The sequence below is a fragment of the Pristis pectinata genome, chromosome 10 (assembly GCF_009764475.1).
Source record: "Pristis pectinata isolate sPriPec2 chromosome 10, sPriPec2.1.pri, whole genome shotgun sequence".
In the NCBI taxonomy this organism is placed as follows: domain Eukaryota; kingdom Metazoa; phylum Chordata; class Chondrichthyes; order Rhinopristiformes; family Pristidae; genus Pristis; species Pristis pectinata.
Window position 1 is genome coordinate 84,618,807 of NC_067414.1, and position 24,593 is coordinate 84,643,399.

General features: G+C 38.7%; 1 protein-coding gene across 1 annotated transcript in view; it reads left to right on the forward strand.

Annotated features, from left to right (window-relative positions):
- Nucleotides 1-24,593, forward strand: part of cdc40 (cell division cycle 40 homolog (S. cerevisiae)) — a 103,363-nt gene that overhangs the window by 47,351 nt on the left and 31,419 nt on the right. The window contains exons 8-12 of the mRNA XM_052024715.1: nucleotides 6,280-6,354; nucleotides 7,741-7,786; nucleotides 14,091-14,192; nucleotides 15,503-15,618; nucleotides 18,399-18,532. Of these exons, the coding sequence (XP_051880675.1) occupies nucleotides 6,280-6,354; nucleotides 7,741-7,786; nucleotides 14,091-14,192; nucleotides 15,503-15,618; nucleotides 18,399-18,532 (473 nt within the window). The remainder of the gene's footprint in view (nucleotides 1-6,279; nucleotides 6,355-7,740; nucleotides 7,787-14,090; nucleotides 14,193-15,502; nucleotides 15,619-18,398; nucleotides 18,533-24,593) is intronic.

The following is a 24,593-nucleotide window of genomic DNA, read 5'->3' on the forward strand; positions in this document are numbered from 1 at the left end:
ACTACTGTGCATTTTAAAACAAAATGTTGCCTTCAAGCCATTCATCAGTGGAAACAGCTTTTCTCTACCATATCTAAACCTACCATGATCTTGTTCACCTCTTAATCTTCTTCATTCCAAAGAAAGCAGCCCAGGCTTCCCCATTTTAACCTTTTTGATGAATTCCCCAACCTTGGAATCAGTTCAGTAAATCTCTTCTGTACTCTTTCTAGACCCTCGCATACACACTAAAATAGTGACCAAAATTAGATGCCCTACTCTAGTTGTGGCACAATCAATGTTTTATAAAAGTTCAACACGACATCTCTGCTTTTGTCTCTCTTTATGAAGCCCAGTATCCCAATTACTTTACTAACTGCTCCCTCAATGTGTCATCCCACTTTCAAAGATTTGTGCACTAGTTCCCCCTGTTCCTGCACACCCTTTGGAACCATATCATTTAATTTATATTATCTGTCCTTTTCCTTTCTGCCAAAATGTATCACTTCACTTCTCTGCATTCATTTTTCTCTGCCACTTACCTGCTCAATCAGTCCTTGGCTATCCTCTTCACATTTTGGTGTCATCTGTAAATTTGGAAATTTTACTTCAAGTGTAACGCAGCACCGAATCCTTAGGAAAATCAGTGACTCTTATTACCCAGTCTAATAAACAGCCATTCCTTGAATCTATTTTTTGTGTGTTCATAGTTCCATTATTGTTTCAATTTGCTTACCAGCCTTTTAAGTGAGACTTTGTCAAATGCTTTCAGAAAATTACCATAGATGACTGCTATTAGATTCTTTTCACCAGCAGTCAATGTTACCTTCTCAAAAATTCTTTCAGATTTCTCAAACAATTTGCTTTTAACAAATCTAAGTCAGCTCTCTGATTTTTTTTTTCCTGATCATAGTTTTTAAAACAGCTTCCCACTGATGTTAAACTGACTGCCCTTTGGTTGTCTGACATATCCTTCCAGCCATTTTTAATCAAGGTCCCTCTATTTAGGAAGGTTTGGCAAGCCCTACTGAAATCTTCAGTCCCATTTTCCCCAGGAGCCTAGGATTTTTCCCATCCAGTTTTGGTGATGGTTTTACCTTAATCATAGTTTTCTAATATCACATTCATTTCCCCCTACGACTCTGCTCACATTTACCAAGGAAGAGGATGTGCCAATATCTCAATAGAACCAGAGTACTCAGAGTACTCTAACCTTGCCTTCTGTGTCCCTACAAAAATTACCCTCTAGGCTCCTAATCAAGAAAAGGCTTTTGAGTTTCCCGTTATTATTAGCAGCCATTCTATAATAATCTCCCTTTGCTTGTATTACTTTCCTTTCCACCTCCTACCCCTGCCTACTATTATTTATCCTGGTTCTCACTTGAATTATTCTTCTGACTGTTCAGCAGTTTTGGGGGTCCAAACCTGTTCTGCAGACATGTAAATAGTAAAAGGGTAGTACATGGAGGGGTGGGACTTATTAAAGACAAAAATGGGAACTTGCAACTGGATGCTCAGGACACTCTTAAGGTACTAAATGAGTACTTTGCATCTGTCCACCAGGGAAGAGAATACTTCCAAAGTAAAAGTGAAGAAGGGGTTGGTTGAGTACTAGATATATTAAGAAAAATAGCATGGAGGTACTATAAAAGTTGGCTGAACTAGGTAAATCCCCGGTACCAAATGGCATGCATTCTAGGATTTTGAAGGATACATGGGAAGAGATCATGGGGAACTGACGATAATCTTTCAAGGGCAAATTGTGTTTAATCAACTTGATAAAATTTTTAGATGAGGTAACAGAAAGAGTTGATGAGGTTAATACCTTCAATGTGGTGTACAAGAACTTCTAGAAGACTTTTGATAAAGTGCCATATAACAGGCTTATCAGCAATGTTAAAGCATAAAAGGGGCATTGAAAGTATGGATACAAGGTTGACCAAGTAATAGATAGCAGAAGGTTGTGGTGAATGGTTGTTTTTCAGACTGGAGGAAGGTCAATAGTGATGTTCCCCAGGGATCAGTATTTGGGACACAATTTCGGGGTCTAGACATGGGGGTGCAAGTCACAATTTCTAAATTTGCAGATGACAGATAACTTGGTAATATTGTGAACTACAGGGAGGATAGTAATGGATTGCAGCAGGATATAAATAGGTTGGTGGTGTGGCAGGTGAAGTTTAATCTGGAGAAATGTGAGGTGATGCATTTTGGTAGGCAAAATAAGAAGAGACAATTTAGAATAAAGGATAGTGTTCTAAAAAGGGTACAAGAGCAGAGGACACAAATCATTGAAAATGGCGCTGGGCAGATTGAGAAAATAGTTAATAAGGTATACACAATTCTGATCTTTATTGGTTAAGGCTCAGAGTATAAAAGCTGGAGAGTCATGCTGAGCCTTCACGAAACACTGGACTGGCCTCAACTGGAGTATTGGGATCAATTCTGGTCACCATGATATAGGAAGGATGTTGAGGGCATTAGAGGGGGTCCAGAAAAGATTTACAGGACTGGTTCCTGTGGAGAGGGACTACATTTACAAGGGTAGGTTAGTGAGGCTGGGACCCTTAGCAAGGAGAAGACTGAGGGGAGATTTGATAGACGTGTACAAAATGATGAGGTTTCTGGACAGAATGGATAGTGGGAAGCAGTTCCCTTTGGTGGATAGGTTGACGACTAGAGGTCCCGGGTATAACATAACGGCAAAGAGAATTAAGAGTGAGATAAGGAAAAACCTTTTATGTAATGTGTGGTTGAAATCTGGAATGTACTGCCTTCATATGTGGAGGAACTATTGTAGTTTTCAGGAGGGAATTGAGGAAAAAGTTGCAAGACTATGGCGAAAGGGCCGGAGCAGACACAATGGATTGATTAACAACCTTTTGTTCTGTAACCATTCTGTGATTCTGTGCTTCTATGATATTCTTGCTGGTAAACAAGAAAAAATTCACAAGGTGCCATTGGTTCTTCTGCATTTGGCTTGAGATAAATTAGTGTGGGATAGCATGGGACAAGTACTGAAGTAAATAGCAAGCACTGAACCTGTGGGTGAGAGAGGTTTATAAAATCAGAATGCAGCATAACTTGGATCCATAAGCTATTTGGAAGAAGGAAAATAATTGGGGACCCAGACATTGGCCATTTAATGTTTTTTGTTACATCATATATTTTTTGGAAAGCATTTTCTCATCTGCTTTTAGAGTATTTGTGTGTCTATTGAGCATCCACCTCTTTTGAAAGTGTAATTGAAAAGTGCAGGTTTCAATACCTTGCTTTTGATTGGTATTTTGTAGTTGCTCTATATAGACAGCATATTAAGAAGAAATATTAAAGAGTGCCTCACCTGCAGAATACCAGACTGCACAGCAAGTAGATTTTTTTGTCACTTAACAGAAAATGCTGGAACCACTCTGCAGGTCAGGCAGGATCTGTGGAAAAAGAATCAAGAGTTAACATTACAGGTTGAAGATTATTCATGAGAATCAGTAAATAAGTCACCATGCTATTCTGTTGAAGGGTCATTGACCAGTAATGTTAGCTCTGCTTTCCTTTCTACAGATGCTGCTTGACTTGCTGTTTTACCAACATTTTCTGTTTTTTGTTTCAGATTTCCAGCATTTGCAAGTTTTTTTGTAATTCTTAATTTTTTTTACCTCTTTGTTTGACAAATGCCTGGCTATATCACGATTAATCTCATTTGATATTCTGTTGCTTCCATATTGTAAGTAACATAGATGTGGGACTGTAAGTGTGTGCAAGGTGCATTTGGTGCTTGAAGTTGGTTAGAAAAGAAAGCTTTAAACTAAGTCCTGGAATGTTTTCTAACGTTGTTGAGGAAATTATCATAATGGTGTAACATTATTTCTAATTTCTTCCTTTTAACTTAAAATTTAAGCATGACATGTCTCTGTGGGATGTATTATTGGTATTGGTTTATTATTGTCACTTGTACCGAGGTACAGTGGAAAAACTTGTCTTGCATACTGATCGTACAGATCAATTCATTACACAGTGCAGTTACATTGAGGTAGTACAGAGTGCATTGAGGTAGTACAGGTAAAAACAATGACAGTACAGAGTAAAGTGTCACAGCTTCAGAGAAAGTGCAGTGCAATAAGGTGCAAGGTCACAACAAGGTAGATCGTGAGGTCAGAGTCCATCTCATTGTATAAGGGAACCATTCAATAGTCTTATCACAGTGGGGTAGAAGCTGTCCTTAAGTCTGGTGGTACGTGCCCTCAGGCTCCTGTATCTTCTGCCCAATGGAAGAGGAGAGAAGAGAGAATGACCCGGGTGGGTGGGGTCTTTGATTATGCTGACTGCTTCACCAAGACAATGAGAGGTAAAGACAGAGTCCAAGGAGGGGAGGCTGGTGTCCGTGATGCGCTGGGCTGTGTCCACAACTCTCTGCAGTTTCTTGCGGTCCTGGGCAGAGCAGTTGCCGTACCAAGCCGTGATACATCCAGATCGGATGCTTTCTATGCTGCATCGATAAAAGTTAGTGAGAGTCAAAGGGGACAAACCAAATTTCTTTAGCCTCCCGAGGAAGTAGAGGTGCTGGTGAGCTTTCTTGGCCATGGCATCTACGCAATTTGACCAGGACAGGCTATTGGTAATGTTCACTCCCAGGAACTTGAAGCTCTCAATCCTCTCGACCTCAGCACCATTGATGCAGACAGGTGCATGTACACCACCCCCTTTCCTGAAGTCAATGACCAGCTCTTTTGTTTTGTTGACATTGTGGGAAAGGTTATAAAGATAGCTGCTTTATTAGTATACAATGAATTATTTACTGATACTTGCACCTCTCTTAGTGAGAAAACATAGAACAGGGTGTTCAAACTTTTGTACTTTGAGGGCCATTGTCCAGTTCGAATAAAAGATCATGGTCTAAAATTGTTACCACATAGGGGCCAGGCATGAAAAATGATACAAATTAATGTTACATGCATAAAATTTGATTGCAATTCAATGAGAGCATAAGGCAGATCTTGAAAAGCCATTCTCTGGGACTCCCGGGTATCCACCTTCCTCCCAGTTGGATATCACATACCTTCCTCACTCACTGCCAGTGCCCTCAATCCTCTCAGATCATCTGCCTGACACCTCTACATCTCCTGATCATCTAGCCTTCTCCCCTTTGCCTTCATGATCCTTTCTCTGACTCTCCTTCCTGCTGCAATCCTCTCCCCTAAAAAGATCTAATGCATCTGCTATAACTCCTTGGGCTTCTGTACTGTGGAATATCTAAGCCTCTCCTTCAGAAGTGTTCCCTTTCAGCAGACCAGGCCAGGAGTTGATGTGATCGTGTGTTTTGGTGTCTTTGTAAACTTCCATAAATTACAATTGCTGTAGCTATTTAGAAAGAAGTGAAAGTGGATATGTCAGATAAAGTTCATGTGGATTATTAAAGAAAAGGGAAGTTTATTTCTATTTAAGGTTCAACCAGGGATGAAATAACGGGGTAGGATTGAGACCATGTTTCTACCCATTGAATTGGTATAATTTGTGTCAAATTGGTTTGAACACTGGATCCAATCTTACCAACTGGTAAATTGCCTCATCACTCTGTTGTATCTTAATTTTCTTTGAGCTGAAGGTTTCCAGGCTATCATAAAGGATGGAAGAAAGAAGTATATTCCTGGGTGATGTAGCGATGTCTGATTTAAAGCTCACCTATTAGACAAGTTGAATTTGTGTGTGTTCCCACTATTATCTACATTGATCTTTCATTCCAGGGTTCAGTTTGATCCATACATTTAAATAAAAGACTTAATCCATGAGTCGTTCTAAAATACATCTGTTCATACTATGAATATGCACAAGGTATTTTTTTATCTTATTGCACTGCAATAATTCACTAGCTTGGTCCTTTGTGCAGTGTAGTGATCATACAGAAATTGTCCTTATTTACATAGTATTTCTTTCAAAATAATTGGATTGGGGTAAATTGCTAAATGATGTACTATATCCCTGTGTTCTTTTGCCATAGAGGTAGATATTTGATATAATGCGTTAATTTTACATTAAACGGAGCTGACATACATCACTGAACTTGCACAAAGCGTAAAGAGACTTGTTGGACATAGTAAAAGTCATGTGCTCTGGACTAGCCCAGACTCGCAAACCAGAATCAATCAACACCAAACTGTTCTATCCCAGTTGTGATATTGGCATTTCCTGACAAAATTGCCCTGTTATTGTCCTAAAAAGTAGAACAAAAATTCAACAATTTTTACTGCTATATAAAATATACTCTGTATTTGCAACTGAAGTAATATTTGATGCATTATATTTTAGGGTGTCAGTGCTATTCGACTATTTCCAACATCTGGTCACCTGCTTTTGTCCTGTTCCATGGACTGCAAAATCAAGGTAAAGATTTCTTATGCAGCTTCACAATTCCTAATGGTACTTATCTAGAACCAAATATATGAGAGTAAAGGTTAGTGGTGAGTGGTTGCAGAAAAATACCATAATATAATGATAAGTTTTATTAGCATCCTTGAACCATGATTGTGAAGCTTGAATATTTTGTCAACTGAAAACCAAAATAAAAATATTTTCCCTTTAACTGTATCCACATGCTTGCTTGTCCACATTTATATGGTTTCTGTGTGTCCTACTGAATGATTAAATTCTTACCCATTCCTGTCTATGGAAATCTCTTATTAACAAATCTGTTACTTCATATTTTGGCTGCTATGATAATCTTATTAAAAGATTTAAGTTCATGCAGGAGCATATATGGATTTGATTACTGGAAATAATGTGTTTATTAGAAGTGTATATTAGCTGCATGATGAGAAATTTAGATGACACCCTAAACCATGAACTACTCTTTTGAATTATAAACCCTCTAGAGGTGCAATACCTCTCTGGTGTCAACTGTTGTTAATATAAACCATTTTAATTTTACATTAGGGATTATTCTATTAAGTCTTGTGATGCTGTCAAATAGCTGACACCTATTAATGGGCTCCACAACTGGGATGTGTGAGACTTAGGCATACATTTGATACTTGTGATGTTAATGCAAGTTAATTGAAAAGTAGTCTGCACATAAATATTTGGATTTCAGTGTATCACACCTAAAATTGACTGGAAAAAGTGACTGCAGCTCAGGCATTGCAAAGCATCCCAAGCCATTTCAGAGAGGAAGAAAGGAATGGATGACAAGCTGCTCTGATAAATATGCAAACAGTGACAAAGGATTGTCTGAGGTGACAAGCTTTTGGAAGTGCTTTAAAGGTATAGACAGGTGGATGGACTTTGAAGATCATATACAACATTGAGACTGCACAGAGTTTGGATTAGATTGAGTAACCAGCCAGGGAGAGAATGGTGGCAATTGTAAGGGACCAGAGTTTACCAAGGTCTCAATGCGGTGCCTTCAGCCTTCTAATGTTCAATCAGAGGAAATTCTGGCCCATGGAAACTCATTGCATCCAGGAGAAATAGAACTGGGACCAAATTAAGAACTGGGTAATCAGCATACATCGGTGTATGATCAGCTTCCATATGTTCTTACAAAGGGTCAGCGTACAGGAAATTTTAAGATGGTCACATCAGAGCAGCAGCAGGTTATTGCATCCTGTCTGGCAGTGCACTAAATAATGATTGGTATTTGGAAATGACTGTCTGTTCACCTTATAGCTGTAGGAGTTGTGTAATCTGTAGAGATCAGAAAGGAGAAAAATGTAGACAGGAATTGAAATGTGATATACCCTTTACATCTTGTATTAAATGTTTTGATTGCAGCTTTGGGAGGTTTACAATGAACGCAGGTGTATTCGAACATTCATTGGTAAGTACAATTCTGTTCTGCTAGATCTGGACAAGCATCTGGGAAAGATCAGATACACTAGTACATTGACTATCGGAGAAGGGCGGGCAGTTTTAGATAATTTCTAAGTCTTTTTTTTAAACACTTTTGTCCTTCGTTTAAAGGAGGATTTTTCGAATATTGGCTTGCCAAGTATGTTTCAAGAATGGCAGACTTGACCACATGAAGTTAAACCATGATGAATATGGCACAACCTTGACACACCTTGTATGTATTTGTGTTGCAGGTGCAGCACATAAATGAGCTGCAGTGAGGATTTCATTCGATCGTATAATTTTAGAAGTACCTTTTTTTTAATTTTCAGTAGTAATTATAAATCACAATTGGTGGTGGCATTCCCTCATCCTGATGATTTCTCAACTAACTTTCAGATTGCTGATTCCTATATTGTTGTCTGTGCATATGTTGTGGAAGTCACCACCTCTCTCTGCCAGGTTCTAGGTTCTAGGTCTTGAGGTTCACTGCCCACTTCTTGATGGGATATTATCTGGGGGTGACTAAAGAGAAGTACAGAATATAAATAGCTTGGTAGAGGATTTGATTCTTAGGCCGATTTTATTCTAATCTGCAGAAAATTGAATTTTAGAAATAGCTTGGAAAATGTGAACATTTGAAAACTACACTTTGCGTTGTGGATTTTTTTGCTCTGAGGAAATATAACACTGTAACCTATTTGAACGTTTAGCACTTTTTGTATTTTGTTTATTGTAATTATTTTAAATATTTTTTTATCTTGAAAAGTAAATTTATGTTAATTTTTAAATAGGGTTTTACACAATCAGCTCTCTGATTTGTACACTTTATGCATTGCTGTTAAAGTGAATGATAACATTAGTGTGTGATTTTCTTTCGAAAGATAGAGATTACGATGTGTTTTACATTACATTGTGGAAATAGACATTCTGTTATTTCAAGTCAAGTATGTTTGGCCAAGTAAAATGCATCATATTTTTTATGGTGTAATCTAACAGTAAAAATATAAATGGCCCTGATTTTGTACAAGTAATGATGGGAAAGTAGCAGCATTTGGTGTAATCATTCCATGAAAGTGACAACAATTCAGGATTTCACAAATCCATAATTTAATGTGGAACTGCTGTCTGGATTCAGTACATCACTACAGACTCCATTGTTTGCAGCCTTCTCCACTGCAATCAAGGAAAATAAATATAAATAAACATAATAATTAGGAGCAGGAGCAGACCATCTGCCCCTTTGAACCTCCTCCACCATTCATTAAGATCTAGGCTGTCTTCTACCTCAATATTTTTCCACATTATCCTATATCCATTGATTCACTTAATATGCAGTAATCTATGGATTTCTGTTTTGAATGCATTCAACAATTGAGCCTCTACAGCACTCTGGGGTAGAGAACTCTAAAGATTTACCAACCTCTGAATAGAAAAAAATGCCTCCTCATCTCAATCCTAAACAGCCCACCCCTTATTCTGAAACTGTAAACCCCGATTCTCAGCCTAAGGAAACACCAGTGTGGATGACCTTGCATTTTTCCACATTATATTCTATTACATTTTCTACCCAGTCACGATTATGAATTTAAACATGAAACATGTAGTTTGGCTGTAAAATTCCCTGAAAATGTTGCTTTTGTTTCATGATGTATATGTGAGTTATTAATGGCATGCTAAGCCATAATTAGTGCAGACTATCTGGCTGGATAAATCTAATTTTATGTATGTGTAAATTTAGAAATTATCCTTCACATGAACATTTAAAAATAGAGGCTATCTAAAAGTAAAGATTTTTTTTAGGTTTATTTATGATAATTCAGCTTCTGCCTTAATCATATTGTTAATATGCCAAAATTAATTAAGGCTCTCTGTAATATTTACAAATTTAATTAAAAATTGTGAATTTATTTCTGGTATGCAGCCTTTAGGAATTCTTTAATGTGATTATTTGTCTAAGCAGTTTAATGACAGTCTGGCTGCTGGATACTAGGGATCCCTTTAGACAAGGGATCCCATTGTCTAATGGGAATGGGAACCTTCCCATTCGACAAGGTGCTGCATAAAAGGGTAATAGGGAAAAGGCAAGCAGGTGGAGCTCAGTCCACGGCCAGATCAGCCATGATCTTATTGAATGGCAGAGCAGGCTCAACTAAATTAAACTCTTGCCTCAGATGACATAAGAACATAAGAAATAGGAGCAGGAGTAGGCCATCTGACCCGTCGAGCCTGCTCAGATTGCCTACTCCTGCTCCTATTTCTTATGTTCTCATGAGGCAAGAGTTCAATTTTGTTGAGCCTGCTCTGCCATTCAGTAAGATCATAGCTGATCTGGCTGTGGACTCAGCTCCACTACTTGGCTTTTCCCTATTACCCTTTTATGCAGCACCTTGTCAAATGCCTTCTGGAAATCCAAGTATGCAATATCCACCTGTTCCCCTCTATCCACTGCACTCACTATATCCTCAAAGAACTCCAGTAAGTTTGTCAAACAGGACCTGCCCTTCCTGAATGCATGCTGTGTCTGCCTGATGGAACCACTTCTATCCAGATGTCTTGCTATTTCTTCCTTAATGATAGCTTCAAGCATTTTCGGAACTACAGACATTAAGCTAACTGGCCTATAGTTGACTGCCTTTTGCCTACATCCTTTTTCAAACAGTGGCGTGACATTCTCTGTCTTCCAATCTGCTGAAACCTCCTCAGAGTCCAGAGAATTTTAGTAAGTTATCACAAACACGTCTACTTGAACTTCCACCATTTCTTTCAGTACGCTGGAATTCATCCCATTAGGACGAGAGGATTTGGCTACCTTTAGGCCCACTAGTTTGCTCATCACTACCTCTTTAGTGACAGCGATTGTATTGAGGACCTCACCTCCCACCGCATCCATAACATCTCTCTTTGGCATGTTAGATGTCCTCCACCGTGAAGACCAGCACAAAATAGTCGTTCAAAGCCTTGGCCATTTCCATATTACATTAATTACATTTCCATTAATTCCCCTTCTCATCTTCCAAGGGACCTATGTTCACTTTAGCCATGTTTTTCTGCTTTATATAATTATAGAAACTTTTACTCTGTTTTTTTATATTTTGTGCTAGTTTACTTTCAAAATCTATCTTCCCTTTTCTTATTGTTTGCTTAGTGGTTCTTTGTTGCTTTGTAAAGTTTTCCCAATCTTCCAGTTTCCCACTACTCTTGGTGACTTTGTATGCATCAGCTTTTAGTTTGATGCCTTCTTTTATTTCCATACTTATCCAAGGCTGGCTCTCCCCACCCTTACTGTCCTTGCTTTTAACTGGAATATACTCTTGTTGAGCACTGTGACAAATCTCTTTGGAAGTCTTCCACTAATCCCTCGTTGTAGTCTCTCTTGTTTAGGCATAATACACTGGTTTTAGATTGAACTATTGCACCCTCCATTTGTATGAGAATCATACTGTGATCACTCTTTCCAAGAGGATCCCTAACTACAAGATTATTAATTATATCTGTCACATTGCACATGACCAGATCTAAGACAGCTTTTTCTCTTGTAGGTTCACTAACATGCTGTTCAAGAAGGCTATCACAGGTGCATTCTATGAAGTCCTCGACCAACTTGATTCTCCCAATCTATGTGCATGTTAGTCTCCCACGACAACTGCCATTCCATTCTTACATGCGTCAGATATTTCTTGGTTTATTGCCTGTGCCACTGTAATGTTGTTATTCAGTGGCCTATAGACAACTCCCACCGGTGATTTTTTTTTTTCCCCCCTTTACTGTTCCTAACCTCTACCCAGATGGACTCAATATTCTGCTCTTTAGATCTTATATCGTCTCTTACTATTGCCCCGCTCTCATCCTTAAATAAGAGCATAACCCCACCTCCCTTACCTTCCTACCTATCCTTCTGTATTACCTGATGCCCTTAGATGTTTAATTCCCAATCATCTCCACCCTGCAACCATGTTTCTGCAATGGCCACTAAATCATTCCCCTTTGTACTGATTTGTGCCGCAAGTTCACTGACCTTGTTTCAAATACTACTGGCATTCAGATAAAGTGCCCTTACACTCCAACCTGACAGCCTCAACATCGATTTCTCTAACTTTCGGTAATCCCTCCTCTCTCCCTGCCCTTTCTTTCTCCCTCCTCCACCCCGCCTTTGTCTTCCCTCATTCCTGTGGCCCCCTCATCCCTTCTCTTTTCCCTTTCCCCGCCCTCATGACCTACCCATCTATTCCCCACCTCCTTCCCTTTATTCCATGGTCCACTGCCCTCTCCCACTCGTCCTAATGGGATGAATCCCAGGGTACTGAAAGAAATGGTGGAAGTTAAAGTAGACGTGTTTGTGATGATTTACTAAAATTCTCTGGACTCTGAGCGGGTTTCAACAGATTGGAAGACAGAGAATGTCACGCCACTGTTTGAAAAAGGATGTAGGCAAAAGGCAGTCCTTTTCCTCTTCTACCTATCACCTCTCAGCTTCTTACAGCTCTGCCCTCCCCCTACCTTCCCCCTCTCACCTCAACTCACCTATCAGCTGCTAGCATGTGCTTTTCCCCCTCCCCCGATCTTCTTATTCTGGCTTCTGTCCTCCTCCTTTCCAGTCCTGCTGAAGGGTCTCAACCCAAAACATTGATTGTTTATTTCCCTCCATAGATGCTGCCTGACCTGCTGAGTTCCTCCAGCATTTTGTGTGTGTTGCCCTTACTCTCATAGTCCCTTTAGAATCTAGTAATCTTTGCGTTCTTTGCATTTGGCTTTTCTGTACTCCACTCTTACTTTTCTCTTTTCTAACTTTTGCTTTGGTCTCTGCATTGCTTCCCTCTGTCTTTCTGTATGGATTCCCATCCCCCTGCCATATTAGTTTAAACCCTCCCCAACAGCACTCGCAAACAATCCCACTCAGACATTGATTCCGGTCTTGCCCAGGTGTAGACCATCCGGTTTATATTGGTTGCACGTCCCCCAGAACCGGTTCCAATGTCCCAGGAATCTGAAACCTGACAGCCTTCATGAGTTCCCACATTGCGCAGGAGGAGCATGACACAGGTCTGAGCCTACCTGCCATGACTAAAAAGCTTTGAGGGGAGAAAAAGAGACAAAACAATAGCAACCTATCCTCACCCTACCTTGGTGTTGCTTGCCCTCCTCACCAAAGCCCAGTATTCATCAAAGCCCACACTTAGACAACCAGCAGCACTCCTCTCAAAATGGCTGCTCCCACCTGCTCTCAGTGGAAAGCATTATTCTTTTACTACTGACTGCAAAATCTGGGTCATTAGAAAATTAAGAACTTTTTAGTGACTAGTGGAACACTAGCTTCAATCTTTGACAAATTGACTTTGCAATTGGCTAAAATATGATAAACCATGTTGTAAGAGGAGGAGTCCACTTAACAGATATTAATTATCATGGGGTAATCCTATTTTTGATCTTTAAATTCAATCTTTTGGTGTATGTTCTAGGTAGGGGAAATGTAACTTAGAAATAATTAAGCTTAATAGAATTTAATATAGTTTCTAAAGTTGTACTTTTCTTGGAATTAATATATGATGGTACTCAACCAGATTAATGAGTCATTTTAGTCATGGAGCTGTACGGCACAGAATTGGGCCCACTGTGTCCATGCTGAACTGTTTGCCCTTTTTTGTTATATTGACTTGCTGTACTCTATGATATTTGTCCATTATCTTGTTCCCAACATTTAACTCACCATTTTTTTAAAGTATTTACTGGTCTCTACACAGGTTTAGGAGTACTTTTATATCAAAACTTTTCTAAATGGCATGAGGAATATTGAAATAAACTATCTGAAGCATTTGTACAGCAGGGTTTGGGGAAATCTGGCCATGTTCAATTTAATACATACAGATTAAAGATAAATTTTGAAAGATAAATGATGCAATAAGTTTTTGAAATCATTTTACAGAGCAAGCTTATTTTAAAACTCTTGCAACACATACCAAGAGAATATATCATGTACCATTCTGTAGTAAGCTGAATTCCATCCCTACTGAAATTGAAATCATCCCTGTCTTGATATCCTGTCCTTTTACTATCAGCTTTTTTTTGTATTTGCTTTATTATTGTACAATGTATTTTATCCTTGGATTTCCTCAGAGCTAATAGCTTTGCTACCCCATTGATGACTAGTGGTAGTGTTATAATGGCAAAGGTTTATTTGGTACATTGGAGTTTTGGTAGAATAAAGCTCAAGTATAAAATGAAGCCAAGAAATATTTAATGCTATTATTTGATAGGTGTTCATGAATTTTCTTCCTCATTATCTCCATCTTAAGGTCATAGTAAAGCTGTGCGAGATATCTGTTTCAATAATGATGGCAAGCAGTTCCTCAGTGCTGCTTATGACCGATACCTTAAACTTTGGGATTCCGAGACAGGTACGTAAACAAAAAAAATGTTATTTGTAGCACTTAATAATCTTAAACAGCACCTAAACTATCACAAAGCTCATAAACTATCACACCGTATATAATTCTTATTCTTAATATAGTAAATGCCAATAGTTGAAAGTTTTTCATACTGTCTTCGTAAATTAATTTAACCTGTTCCTAGTGTCACTAATGAGTATATGGCTTGGTAGTTTGTTGATTTGAAACCAGATGAAAAATTTATTTTCCCAACTTTCCAAAATCTATATCTTTTGGTTACTGCCTCCAGTTAGAAAGTTTCTCATGTATATACTGATGTATATTATTGAGAACAATCTAACCACTTCATGGTCACTTATACCAATATCAACTTTTCATTTACAGACACATATTTTGTAACAGGATTCAGTTTTTCAGGCTGCCATACCAGAGTTTGAATTAGTGGAATCGCTGGATTGTTACTGGAGGCTGCTAGATGATTGAAAAAGTAAAACACTGGATGCTTGAGATCTGGAAATAAAACATGAAGTATTAGAAAGCTGCGTGAACCACTAGATCTAGCTTGACCACATAATGCACTGTTGAGCCCTTCTCTGATCTTTCAAAGCTATTCGCTATCCAGGATCTTCCTGGAATGCAGTAATAATCCTCAATTTTTCTCTGCTGGCAGGTATTTTCTTCCCTTCTCTACCCTTGCCTCTGTGAGGAGCTCATGAAATTATTTCTCATTAAAATTGAAACCATCTGGTCGGCTGCCTCTATCACGACACTGCTTTCCTCTAGCCCATCAAGTCAAACTTCTAAGGATCTCTCCAACCCATAGCTCTACACTTACAAATTTCTTTAGTTGCTGTATGAGTTCATCTTGAACATGAGGCTCATCTGCTGCTTCCTATTTTCACTAAACCGACAGCCTTTATTTACTGATATTGTTAATGGTCAAGCGATATTCACCCATTCCTCAAAAGACAGACACTTCTGTTCTTGCAAGCTTCTTCCCGTCTCCAAGTTCACGGTCCTCTTCAACGTTGAATATGTGGTAGGCTCCCAAATTTGTGCCCACTTTCCCTGGAACTTTTTGTATGAATCCCTCCAATCGTTACTTTTCCCTTGGTACATTACCAAAATGAGTCTTGTCAAATTGTATCAAAAGTCCCCATTCTCCTCTCTGAAACCTAAGTGGGGGATTTTACTAATGTATATGTTCATTTATATGATTAATTATACACCAGCATCTCAGAAGATATTATTCTTTTAGTTTGCAATATAATCAGATGCATCATTATTGACCTTTTCATCCTGTTTATTTTTGCCATCAGGGAAATGTATTGCCAAGTTTTCTAATCGAAAAGTCCCATACTGTGTCAAGTTTAATCCTGATGAAGATAAGCAGCATCTGTTTGTCGCTGGAATGTCAGATAAGAAAATTGTTCAGGTGAAAACTTCCTGTGGTCATCTCTATTTTGCATTCCACTGCATTATTAATGACTTCTAGTTATTGCTTCAATCTAGATCCTATTTACAACATTAGAAGAAGTAGCTTGGGTTATAATTACCTCAATATTTGTATGCAGTTACTTCATGTGGACTTCCAATTTCAAAGTTTTTTCACAAACTGAGTGTGACTAAGTGGAATAATGCAAAAGCAGCTTAGATCAAAAATCTGTGATTTCTATTCCAGTTTCCTATCCAAAGTATAACACAAAAACCCACGGCTTTCAGAGCTATGTCCAACAATGTGCGATGCACATTTGTGCACCACTTCCAAAATTTCATTTACACTATCCTCAGGATATTCCTGCAGAAGTAGCTGTTCACAACATGCATGAGCCCTGCTTCTGCATGACATAAAAGGACCTCTTAAACTGGTCCCAGATCCATTCTGGGAATCATACACAAGTGGGCCCACCCCCTTTAAGTTATTTACTAGGTCAGTCTCCTTTTGGGAGTGGATCCCCTTCTCTCTGACCCCTATTTGTGCCCTCCCACTCTGCCACCCCCATCTCTCTGCCACCCCACTGTCTCCCTCCACCCCTCTGTCTCTCTCCCCTCCCACCCTCGCACTGAACTCCCAGAAGTGAGCCCTCGACAGACCTGATTTCCTTTATAAGTGTGGCACAGCACAGTCCATGAAGAAAGTGCCTTGCTTTTGTTTAAGGCTGATTCAGTCACACACAATGTATTTGAGTATTGAGTTTCATTTCTAAGCAGCAGGTCCTTGAATAAAATAGTTATAGGTGCACCCATTTAACATGCCATTCCAGACCGAAGAAATTCTTGGTCACAGCACAGGTTGAAACTCTCTAGTCTGGCATTCTGTGGTCTGGCAGCTCCCATGGTCCGGCATGTTTTGTATCTGTAGTACAGATCTGTACTAATAACCTAATTCTAACTAAGATCTAAAGTGAACTAAGCTTGGTACTAATCTGTAGCTAATCAACCTACACTTGCAAATTTTGTGACCTCAGTTGACAATGTTTCCAATTTACAGAACATTCGGGTTACAGACAGTTCTCTGAATCCTTACCAACCTGGGGAATGTCTATACTTGGACCTGCTTAGAGGGAGATGATCGAGGGCAATTACTGTGGTCCAGGTTTTCTGGTGCTAGACTAGAGTTTCAACCTGCATTTTATTCTTAAGCCAATTTTTATAAACAGTAACAGTTGTGTTGCAGTGGAATCGTGTTGAAGGAGTTTTCTGGAATGTTACTCATCAGTTGATTGCCCCAGTAATAACAATTGCAAATAAAATTTTGTTCCACACAATTGGATGCAAGTTGTTAGCATACTCCATGCAACATTTAAGTAGCAAAACTTGTTTTTGCTTTAAATAGAGTTCAGTAGGATAATGCCCTGCAATCATTCTCTTCACGTTATTTTCTTGTAATTTGCCAGAGGTGATAAGTCTTCCAGTTAGGACAACTGTCTTAGATGTGTTTGGAGTGCAGAAGCATCACTCTTTGAGGGTCATAGTCCCAAAATAATGGATGGGTCATCTAGGACTGAAATAGGAACATTTTCTCTACACAGACATATAGGTCCCTGGTCAGACCCCACTTGGAGTACTGTGCTCAGTTCTGGTCGCCTCACTACAGGAAAAATGTGGAAGCCATAGAGGCGGTGCAGAGGAGATTTACAAGGATGCTGCCTGGGATGCGGAGCATGTCTTATGAAAGCAGGTTGAGGGAACTCGGCCTTTTCTCCTTGGAGAGACTGAGGATGAGGGGGGACCTGATAGAGGTGTATAAGATGATGAGAGGTATTGATAGGGTAGATAGTCAGAGGCTTTTCCCCAGGGCGGAATTGATGGCCACAAGAGGACATAGGTTTAAGGTGCTGGGGAGTAGATATAGAGGAGATGTCAGGGGTAGGTTTTTTACTCAGAGAGTGGTGAGTGCTTGGAATGGGCTGCCGGAAATTGTGGTGGAGGCTGATACATTAGGGTCTTTCAAGAGACTGTTAGATCGGTATATGGAGCTGAGTAAAATAGAGGGCTGTAGGTAAGCCTAGTAATTTCTAGGGTAGGGACATGTTCGGCACAGCTTTGTGGGCCGAAGGGCCTGAATTGTGCTGTAATTGTTCTATGTTCTACAGATGGTGGTGAACCTTTGAAATTCTCTACTCTGGAGATCTGCGGAGACAATGTCATTGATTGCATTCAAAATAGACTTGGATATTCAAGGAATTGAAAGATATGGGGTTGGGCAGTAAAATGGTGTTTGAGGAAGAAGATCAGCAGTGATTGTATTGTTTGGTGAAGCAGGCTTGAAGGAACAGTTGTCTACTCCTTCTATTTCTTATGTTCTTTTGGTCCATAGTTCAAGAAACAGGTCAGAATTTTGGACCTAATGATCTGACAAATATATTTTTGTAAACTCCCAGCTTTCACAGTTCAGCAAAGCTTGTCCCTTGTTGTAAAATGGAAATAGGAAAGAATTTGAGATTTATCTAAAGTAATTAAATATGAAGTTACTTATACTAAGGGATAATCCAGTTGCCAGAGAATTTCAATGAACTCAAAAACATCTGTGTGGAAAAAAATACATGAATGAGTATTTAATACTTTAAAAATATTTGTCTTAAAATCTCTATCTCACATTTAAAGCTAAATTTATTATTGTAATTGAGTGGAATTGTTTACATTATCTTAAAGAGGAAAGTCTTAATCTCTCTTAAAATGCTCAATGTGAAGAATCAAATTTTCTTTCTGTAGTGGGACATTCGATCTGGAGAGATTGTGCAGGAGTATGACAGGCATCTGGGAGCTGTTAATACAATCACATTTGTGGATGAAAACAGACGGTTTGTGAGTACATCTGATGACAAGAGCCTCCGAGTCTGGGAATGGTAAGTTGCCCTATCAGTGTGAAGGAGAGAAATAACGTTTATTTTCTGTGGCTGCTTGTGAGAGGGAGAAAATCCCGAAAGAAATGATATTCCAGGAAACTTAATATTCATTCCCATTGTGGAATTTACTTCACTTCATGCTCAATTAGACTAGACTATAGTCTATGTAAATACTGTAGTAATTTTTTAACCAAAATTTCAAATTTCCTTGTATATTCAGAATATCAATTCTGTTTTGGAACTTCACTGGCTTTTTCTGGTAAATATTCTCTGAGGCTGGTTGTTGAGTTTATGCTGGATAAAATTTCCTTTACATATCTGGAAACAGCTCGAGTAGTTGTAAATATTTTGCAGCTTGAATTGATCACGAATACTGATTGATGAACAGGTAATATAATGGAATGGTGTTGGACAGGATATTGGTCTTATTATAAGGTTTCTTCAAAATTATACTGTTGTAAAAATTCTGATTTGCCAATGCCAATTTGCTAATTTGATCAGATTGTTTGTAACAGTAGTAGCAATTCACTCAAAAAAGTAAAATTCTCATCAATCTTCAAGCCATTCATTGTTCTGCATCAGACCATTGATAGAAAATAAATTGACTCATTTGCAGAAAAGTAATGGAGTAGATAAATCTTGATTCTATTGACAAGAGTGACATCAAATGTGAACTGCCTTCCCCATTTCTTTTTGCCTTTAATTTTATCTTTTCATTTTTCTTGACTCTGACTTTATTTACTGGTGCACTCTTGTGCTTGTGCACTCTGCCCCTTCCTGCTAAATTCTGGCTGTTATTGCCCTGCACTCTTGCCTTCCCTGCTGACTACTCCCTCATTTGAACCTCCATCTTCTTTTTCCAGCTTAGCCTTTTTTCCTTGCTGATTCTAGCCTTAGGCTCTGACCCTTGGCATTTTTTTCTGGCGAGGCCTCCAGGATCTCATGAACACCTGACTTTCTGTATTTGTAGAATCCCAGAACTTCAACATGTGTTTTTAACCAATTATAAAATTAGTTTTAAAATAACCCAATATTATGGTACACTACAGTGGCATGCAAAAGTTTGGGCACCCCTGGTCAAAATTTCTGTTACTGCTACTCCAAATTTTCCTGTGTCCTCACCACAAAATTCAGCAGCAGAAGTTTGCAAAGGAACATCTAAACAAGCCTGATGCATTTTGGAAACAAGTCCTGTGGACTGATGAAGTTAAAATAGAACTTTTTGGCCACAATGAGCAAAAGGATGTTTGGAGAAAAAAGGGTGCAGCATTTCATGAAAAGAACACCTCTCCAACTGTTAAGCACGGGGGTGGATCGATCATGCTTTGGGCTTATGTTGCAGCCAGTGGCACGGGGAACATTTCACTGGTAGAGGGAAGAATGAATTCAATTAAATACCAGCAAATTCTGGAAGCAAACATCACACCGTCTGTAAAAAAAAAGCTGAAGATGAAGAGGATGGCTTCTACAACAGGATAACGATCCTAAACACACCTCAAAATCCTCAATGGACTACCTCAAGAGGCACAAGTTGAAGGTTTTGCCATGGGTATCACAGTCCCCTGACCTAAACATCATCGAAAATCTGTGGATAGACCTCAAAAGAGCAGTGCATTCAGGACAGCCCAAGAATCTCACAGAACTAGAAGCCTTTTGCAAGGAAGAATGGGCAAAAATCCCCCATACAAGAATTGAAAGACTCTTAGCTGGCTACAGAAAGCATTTACAAGCTGTGATACTTGCCAAAGGGGGTGTTACTAAGTACTGACCATGCAGGGTGCCCAAACTTTTGCTTCAGGCCCTTTTCCTTTTTTTTATTTTGAAACTGTTAAAGATGGAAATAAAAAAGTAATCTTGCTTAAAATATTAAAGAAATGTGTCATCTTTAACTTTATGCCTTTTGGAAATCAGGTCATCTTTCACTCGCTTAGCTATTCACAGTAACAGAAATTTTGACCAGGGGTGCCCAAACTTTTGCATGCCACTGTATACGTGCAGACCTTTCTTTTCGTATTACCTCATTTATCCACTTCACCCGGATTCTCACTCCTTAATAATCACAAAATTAATTGGACCCAGCCAGCTGAACCAGGAAAACAATCAGTAATTACTGATTAAGACATTGGCCATTCAGCCCATTGGGTCCATGTCAATTCCTCTCTCTCCTAACCCTGCAAACTGTTCTCTCTCACATGCCCTTCAACTTGCCTTTGATTCTGCTTACCACTTACTGATACAGAGAGATAATTTACTATTGCCACTTAACCTACCAGCATATCTTTGGGATGTACAAGGAAACCAGAGCATAGAACATAGGATGATATTGCACAGCAACAGGCCTTTCAGCCCATGATGTTTATGCTGACCATGATGCCAAATTAAACTAATCCTATCTGCCTGCACATGATCCATATTCCTCTATTTCTTGCATGTTCATGTGCCTGTCTAAATGCCTCTTAAACACTGCAATCGTGTCTGCTTCCACTGCCACCCCTGGTAATGTGTACCAGGCACCTACCACTCTCTTGCCCGTACATCTCCTTCAAACTTTGCCCTCCTCACCATAAGGGTCCTGCCATTTACGGTATACTTTCCTCTTACATTTGACCTCTTAAAGTGCAACAACTTATACTAGCCTGGATTAAACTCCATCTGTCATTTTTCTGCCCATATCTGCAACTGATATATATGCTATATTCTTTAACAACCTCCTTCACTATCCACAGCTCCACCAATTTTTGTGTCGTCTGAAAACTTACTAATCAGCCCATCTACATTTTCGTCCAAGTCATTTAAATATATCACAAACAACAGAGGTCCCAGCACTGATCCCTACAGAACACCACGGGTCACAGACCTCTAGTCAGAATAACACCCTCCACCATTGCCCTCTGTCTTCTATGACCACGCCAATTTTGAATCCAATCTACCAAGTCACTCTGGATCCTATGCATCTTAGTCATCCGGATCAGCTTACCATGGGGGAACCTTATTAAATGCTTTGCTAACATCCACTGCCCTACCCTCTTCAATAATGTTCGTCACCTCCTCAAAAAAAAACTCAATCAAAACTCACCTGGTGGAAACCCATTTAGTCAACAGGAGAATGTTCAAACTGCACACAGACAGCACCTGAACTCGGGATCAAACCCAGGTGACCCTAGATTCCACTACTGCCATAATGAGATTTGAACTCTGATCTTTGGATTGTTAGCCCTAACCTACAGATTACTCATCTGTCTGTTTAACCACTGCACCACCACCATAAAGATTAGTTCTGAGTTGTTTTTTTCCAGTAGTGACAGTGCTGGGATGCCACAAATAACCAAAACTTAACTCGGCTAGCTTTTCCATCATTGATCATTGTTGGTGAATCTGCAGAAAGGAGCAGATCAAGTTTGAACTTGATATGCCATTCAATCAAATATCACACTGGTCAGAACACTGTCCACTTATATGAGGTGCTGAAGAGAGATTGATATCATAAAATTGTACACTAATAAAAGTGCAGTTTTGTGAGAAGAAACATTTTTTTCTTCTCTTCCATCTCTCTCAAGAGTGTTTATACTTTATGAGAATACAATTCTATGGTTTCAATTAACTGCTGAAAATAATTAGGATTCTATTTTTTTTCAGTTTCATTCTTCACTCTTCAAATTTTAGTTTAATGTCAATATCCAGGAGATATTTGGATGGGGGGGACTGGGGGATGATAGATAACCAAAGAGGAGAGAGATAAATTAATGTCCTTGTAGAGTGCTTCTGTGAGAGTGTTTTTCATCACATCACCTTTCACATGGTTCCTAATGGTTGTGAAGAGAGAAAATTATGAGGAGCATAAATAGGGTAGATACCCAGGGTCTTTTTGTTAGGGTGGGAGAGTCTATAGGGATCATAGGTTTAAGGTGAGAGAGGAGCAATTTAAAGGAGGTCCGACGGGCACGTTTTCATACAGGGTGGTAGTCATATGACAGTGACAATTACTGTCTTTAAACGGCATTTGGACAGGTACTTGGATAGGAAAGCAGTAGAGGGATACAGGCCTAATGTGGGCAAATGGGATTCATGTAGATAGACATCATGGTCGGCATGGATGAGTTGGGCCAAAGTGCCTGCTTCTGTGCCATAGAACTCTATGACTCTGAAACCAAATCAAAATAATCAATTGCAAAAGATGGCATATAATTAAGAAAATGAAATCTAGAATAAATCTGCATTTCTGTAAACCAAGTGTATACGTAAAAGTATTAGAACTATGAATACAGATTGTTTGCTTTTTGTGTAATACATTGCATTTGCCCTGGTGTCATTTCAATCCATATCACTTGTAAACTTCCCTTCTGGAATCTGTTTCCTAGAATTTATTTAATCCATCTTAAACCTATGATCTAGTAACAATAATTAGTTTTTCTATGAGGACAGGTAATGTAATATCACTTGAGTATGAAATTAACTTAGTTTGAATTTTAAACTGATTTGTTCTGTTTTATAGAATCTGTACAGTTGGAATGAATGAAAAATTTACATTTACAGTGGAGTTATGTACAGTTTAATTATGTATTTAGCTGATGAATATGCTTTTGAAAAGTATCTTTCATTAACTAAATGTTGTGCAAATCAATTTGAATGCTTCCGAGGTTCTCAAATTTCAAAATTCAGATTGTCACTAAATAAATGCTTCATATTCTGCTTCATTTTTATAATTAGATATATATAGTGCACAATATGAAATGTAATTAATATATCGACCTTTTAATGCATACAAACAAAAGCAAAGCATGCGCTTGTCATGTTTTCATGTTGGTTTGAGGGAAAAAGTTATTGCTGACATTGAATTGGATCAGTCTCATTCCTGTTGTCCTACATTTTGCAGTGCAGACTATTTGCATGTCTTGTTGACCTCCAAGACCTCCTGACTCACCAAAGCAGTTTTAAAAAGATTTATTACAGTAGCTTGGAGTAAGATTTTCCCTAGCTTTAGTTTTTTTGTGTGCCTGTTTGGCTTAGTTGATGGTTGATGTGAGTCAGAAAGCTGTAGATAAAAATCTCCACCCCAAGAGTTGTGTTAAAAATCTAAACTGGCAGAAGGAGTGCTGCATCATTGGAAATATTTTAGCTTGGATAAGATAATCAAACATTTTACTGTTTGTCAAAGATTCTGTGGCTCTATTCAAAGCAGACTTGGAAATTTTACCAGTGTCCTGCCCATAAAGTTAACATTACTAAAGTAGTCAAATAGGTCATTTAGTTACTGTTTGTTGGATTGCTTGCCTCAAAATTATTTGTCGCTAATGACTATACTTCAAAAGTAAATTTGTGACTTTGAAGTGCTTACAACTTCCCTGAAGACATGCAATGTGTCATATAACTACAACCTTGTTCTTTTATTTCTTTTGCTAGCTTCCTTCCAATGGGAAACAATTTCTTCATGGCTAAGAACCGATTGGATATTGTTCATGCAGTATTCTGTAATACCATGGACTATTGCAACTATCGCAGGTTTTCAGAGTATAGGCGTAGTTCTCCAGTTTTGTGAAATTCAAATCTCAATGATCTTCATTGATTTTTTTTGTTTGATCACACTTTTAACTTTAGTTCAACCTGTTTTGGTATCATGATTTCTTTTAAATGAAAAAGCCTGGTTAATTCCTGATGTTTTCTCAAGATGAGAAAATTTGACTTTTGATGATGGTTCCGAGCAGCTGTTAAAACTGAAGTTCTGGACTACATGCACATATTGTGAAGCTTGGAAGCTTGTGACCTACTCACAGACTTAGAAGCCTATATCTGTGCGTTCATTCTGTTGCTGGACTTCCCGTGGAAGTACCAGAGCTCAGTCCTACTGGGATTTACTGAAAAATATACTGGGGAATTGCCACTCGGGTCCTTTGCCAGACCAGATCTGGTGCAGGATTCCAATCCCCGTTGATTTCAGTAGGGATTATAGAACATAATTTATAAATTATTTTTCTTTAGTTTAATAGTTTAATGTTCTTAGGGAAGGAATCCAAACTTAAATTCTAGACAGCTGAAGGCATGGTCACTGATGGTAGAGTGGTTA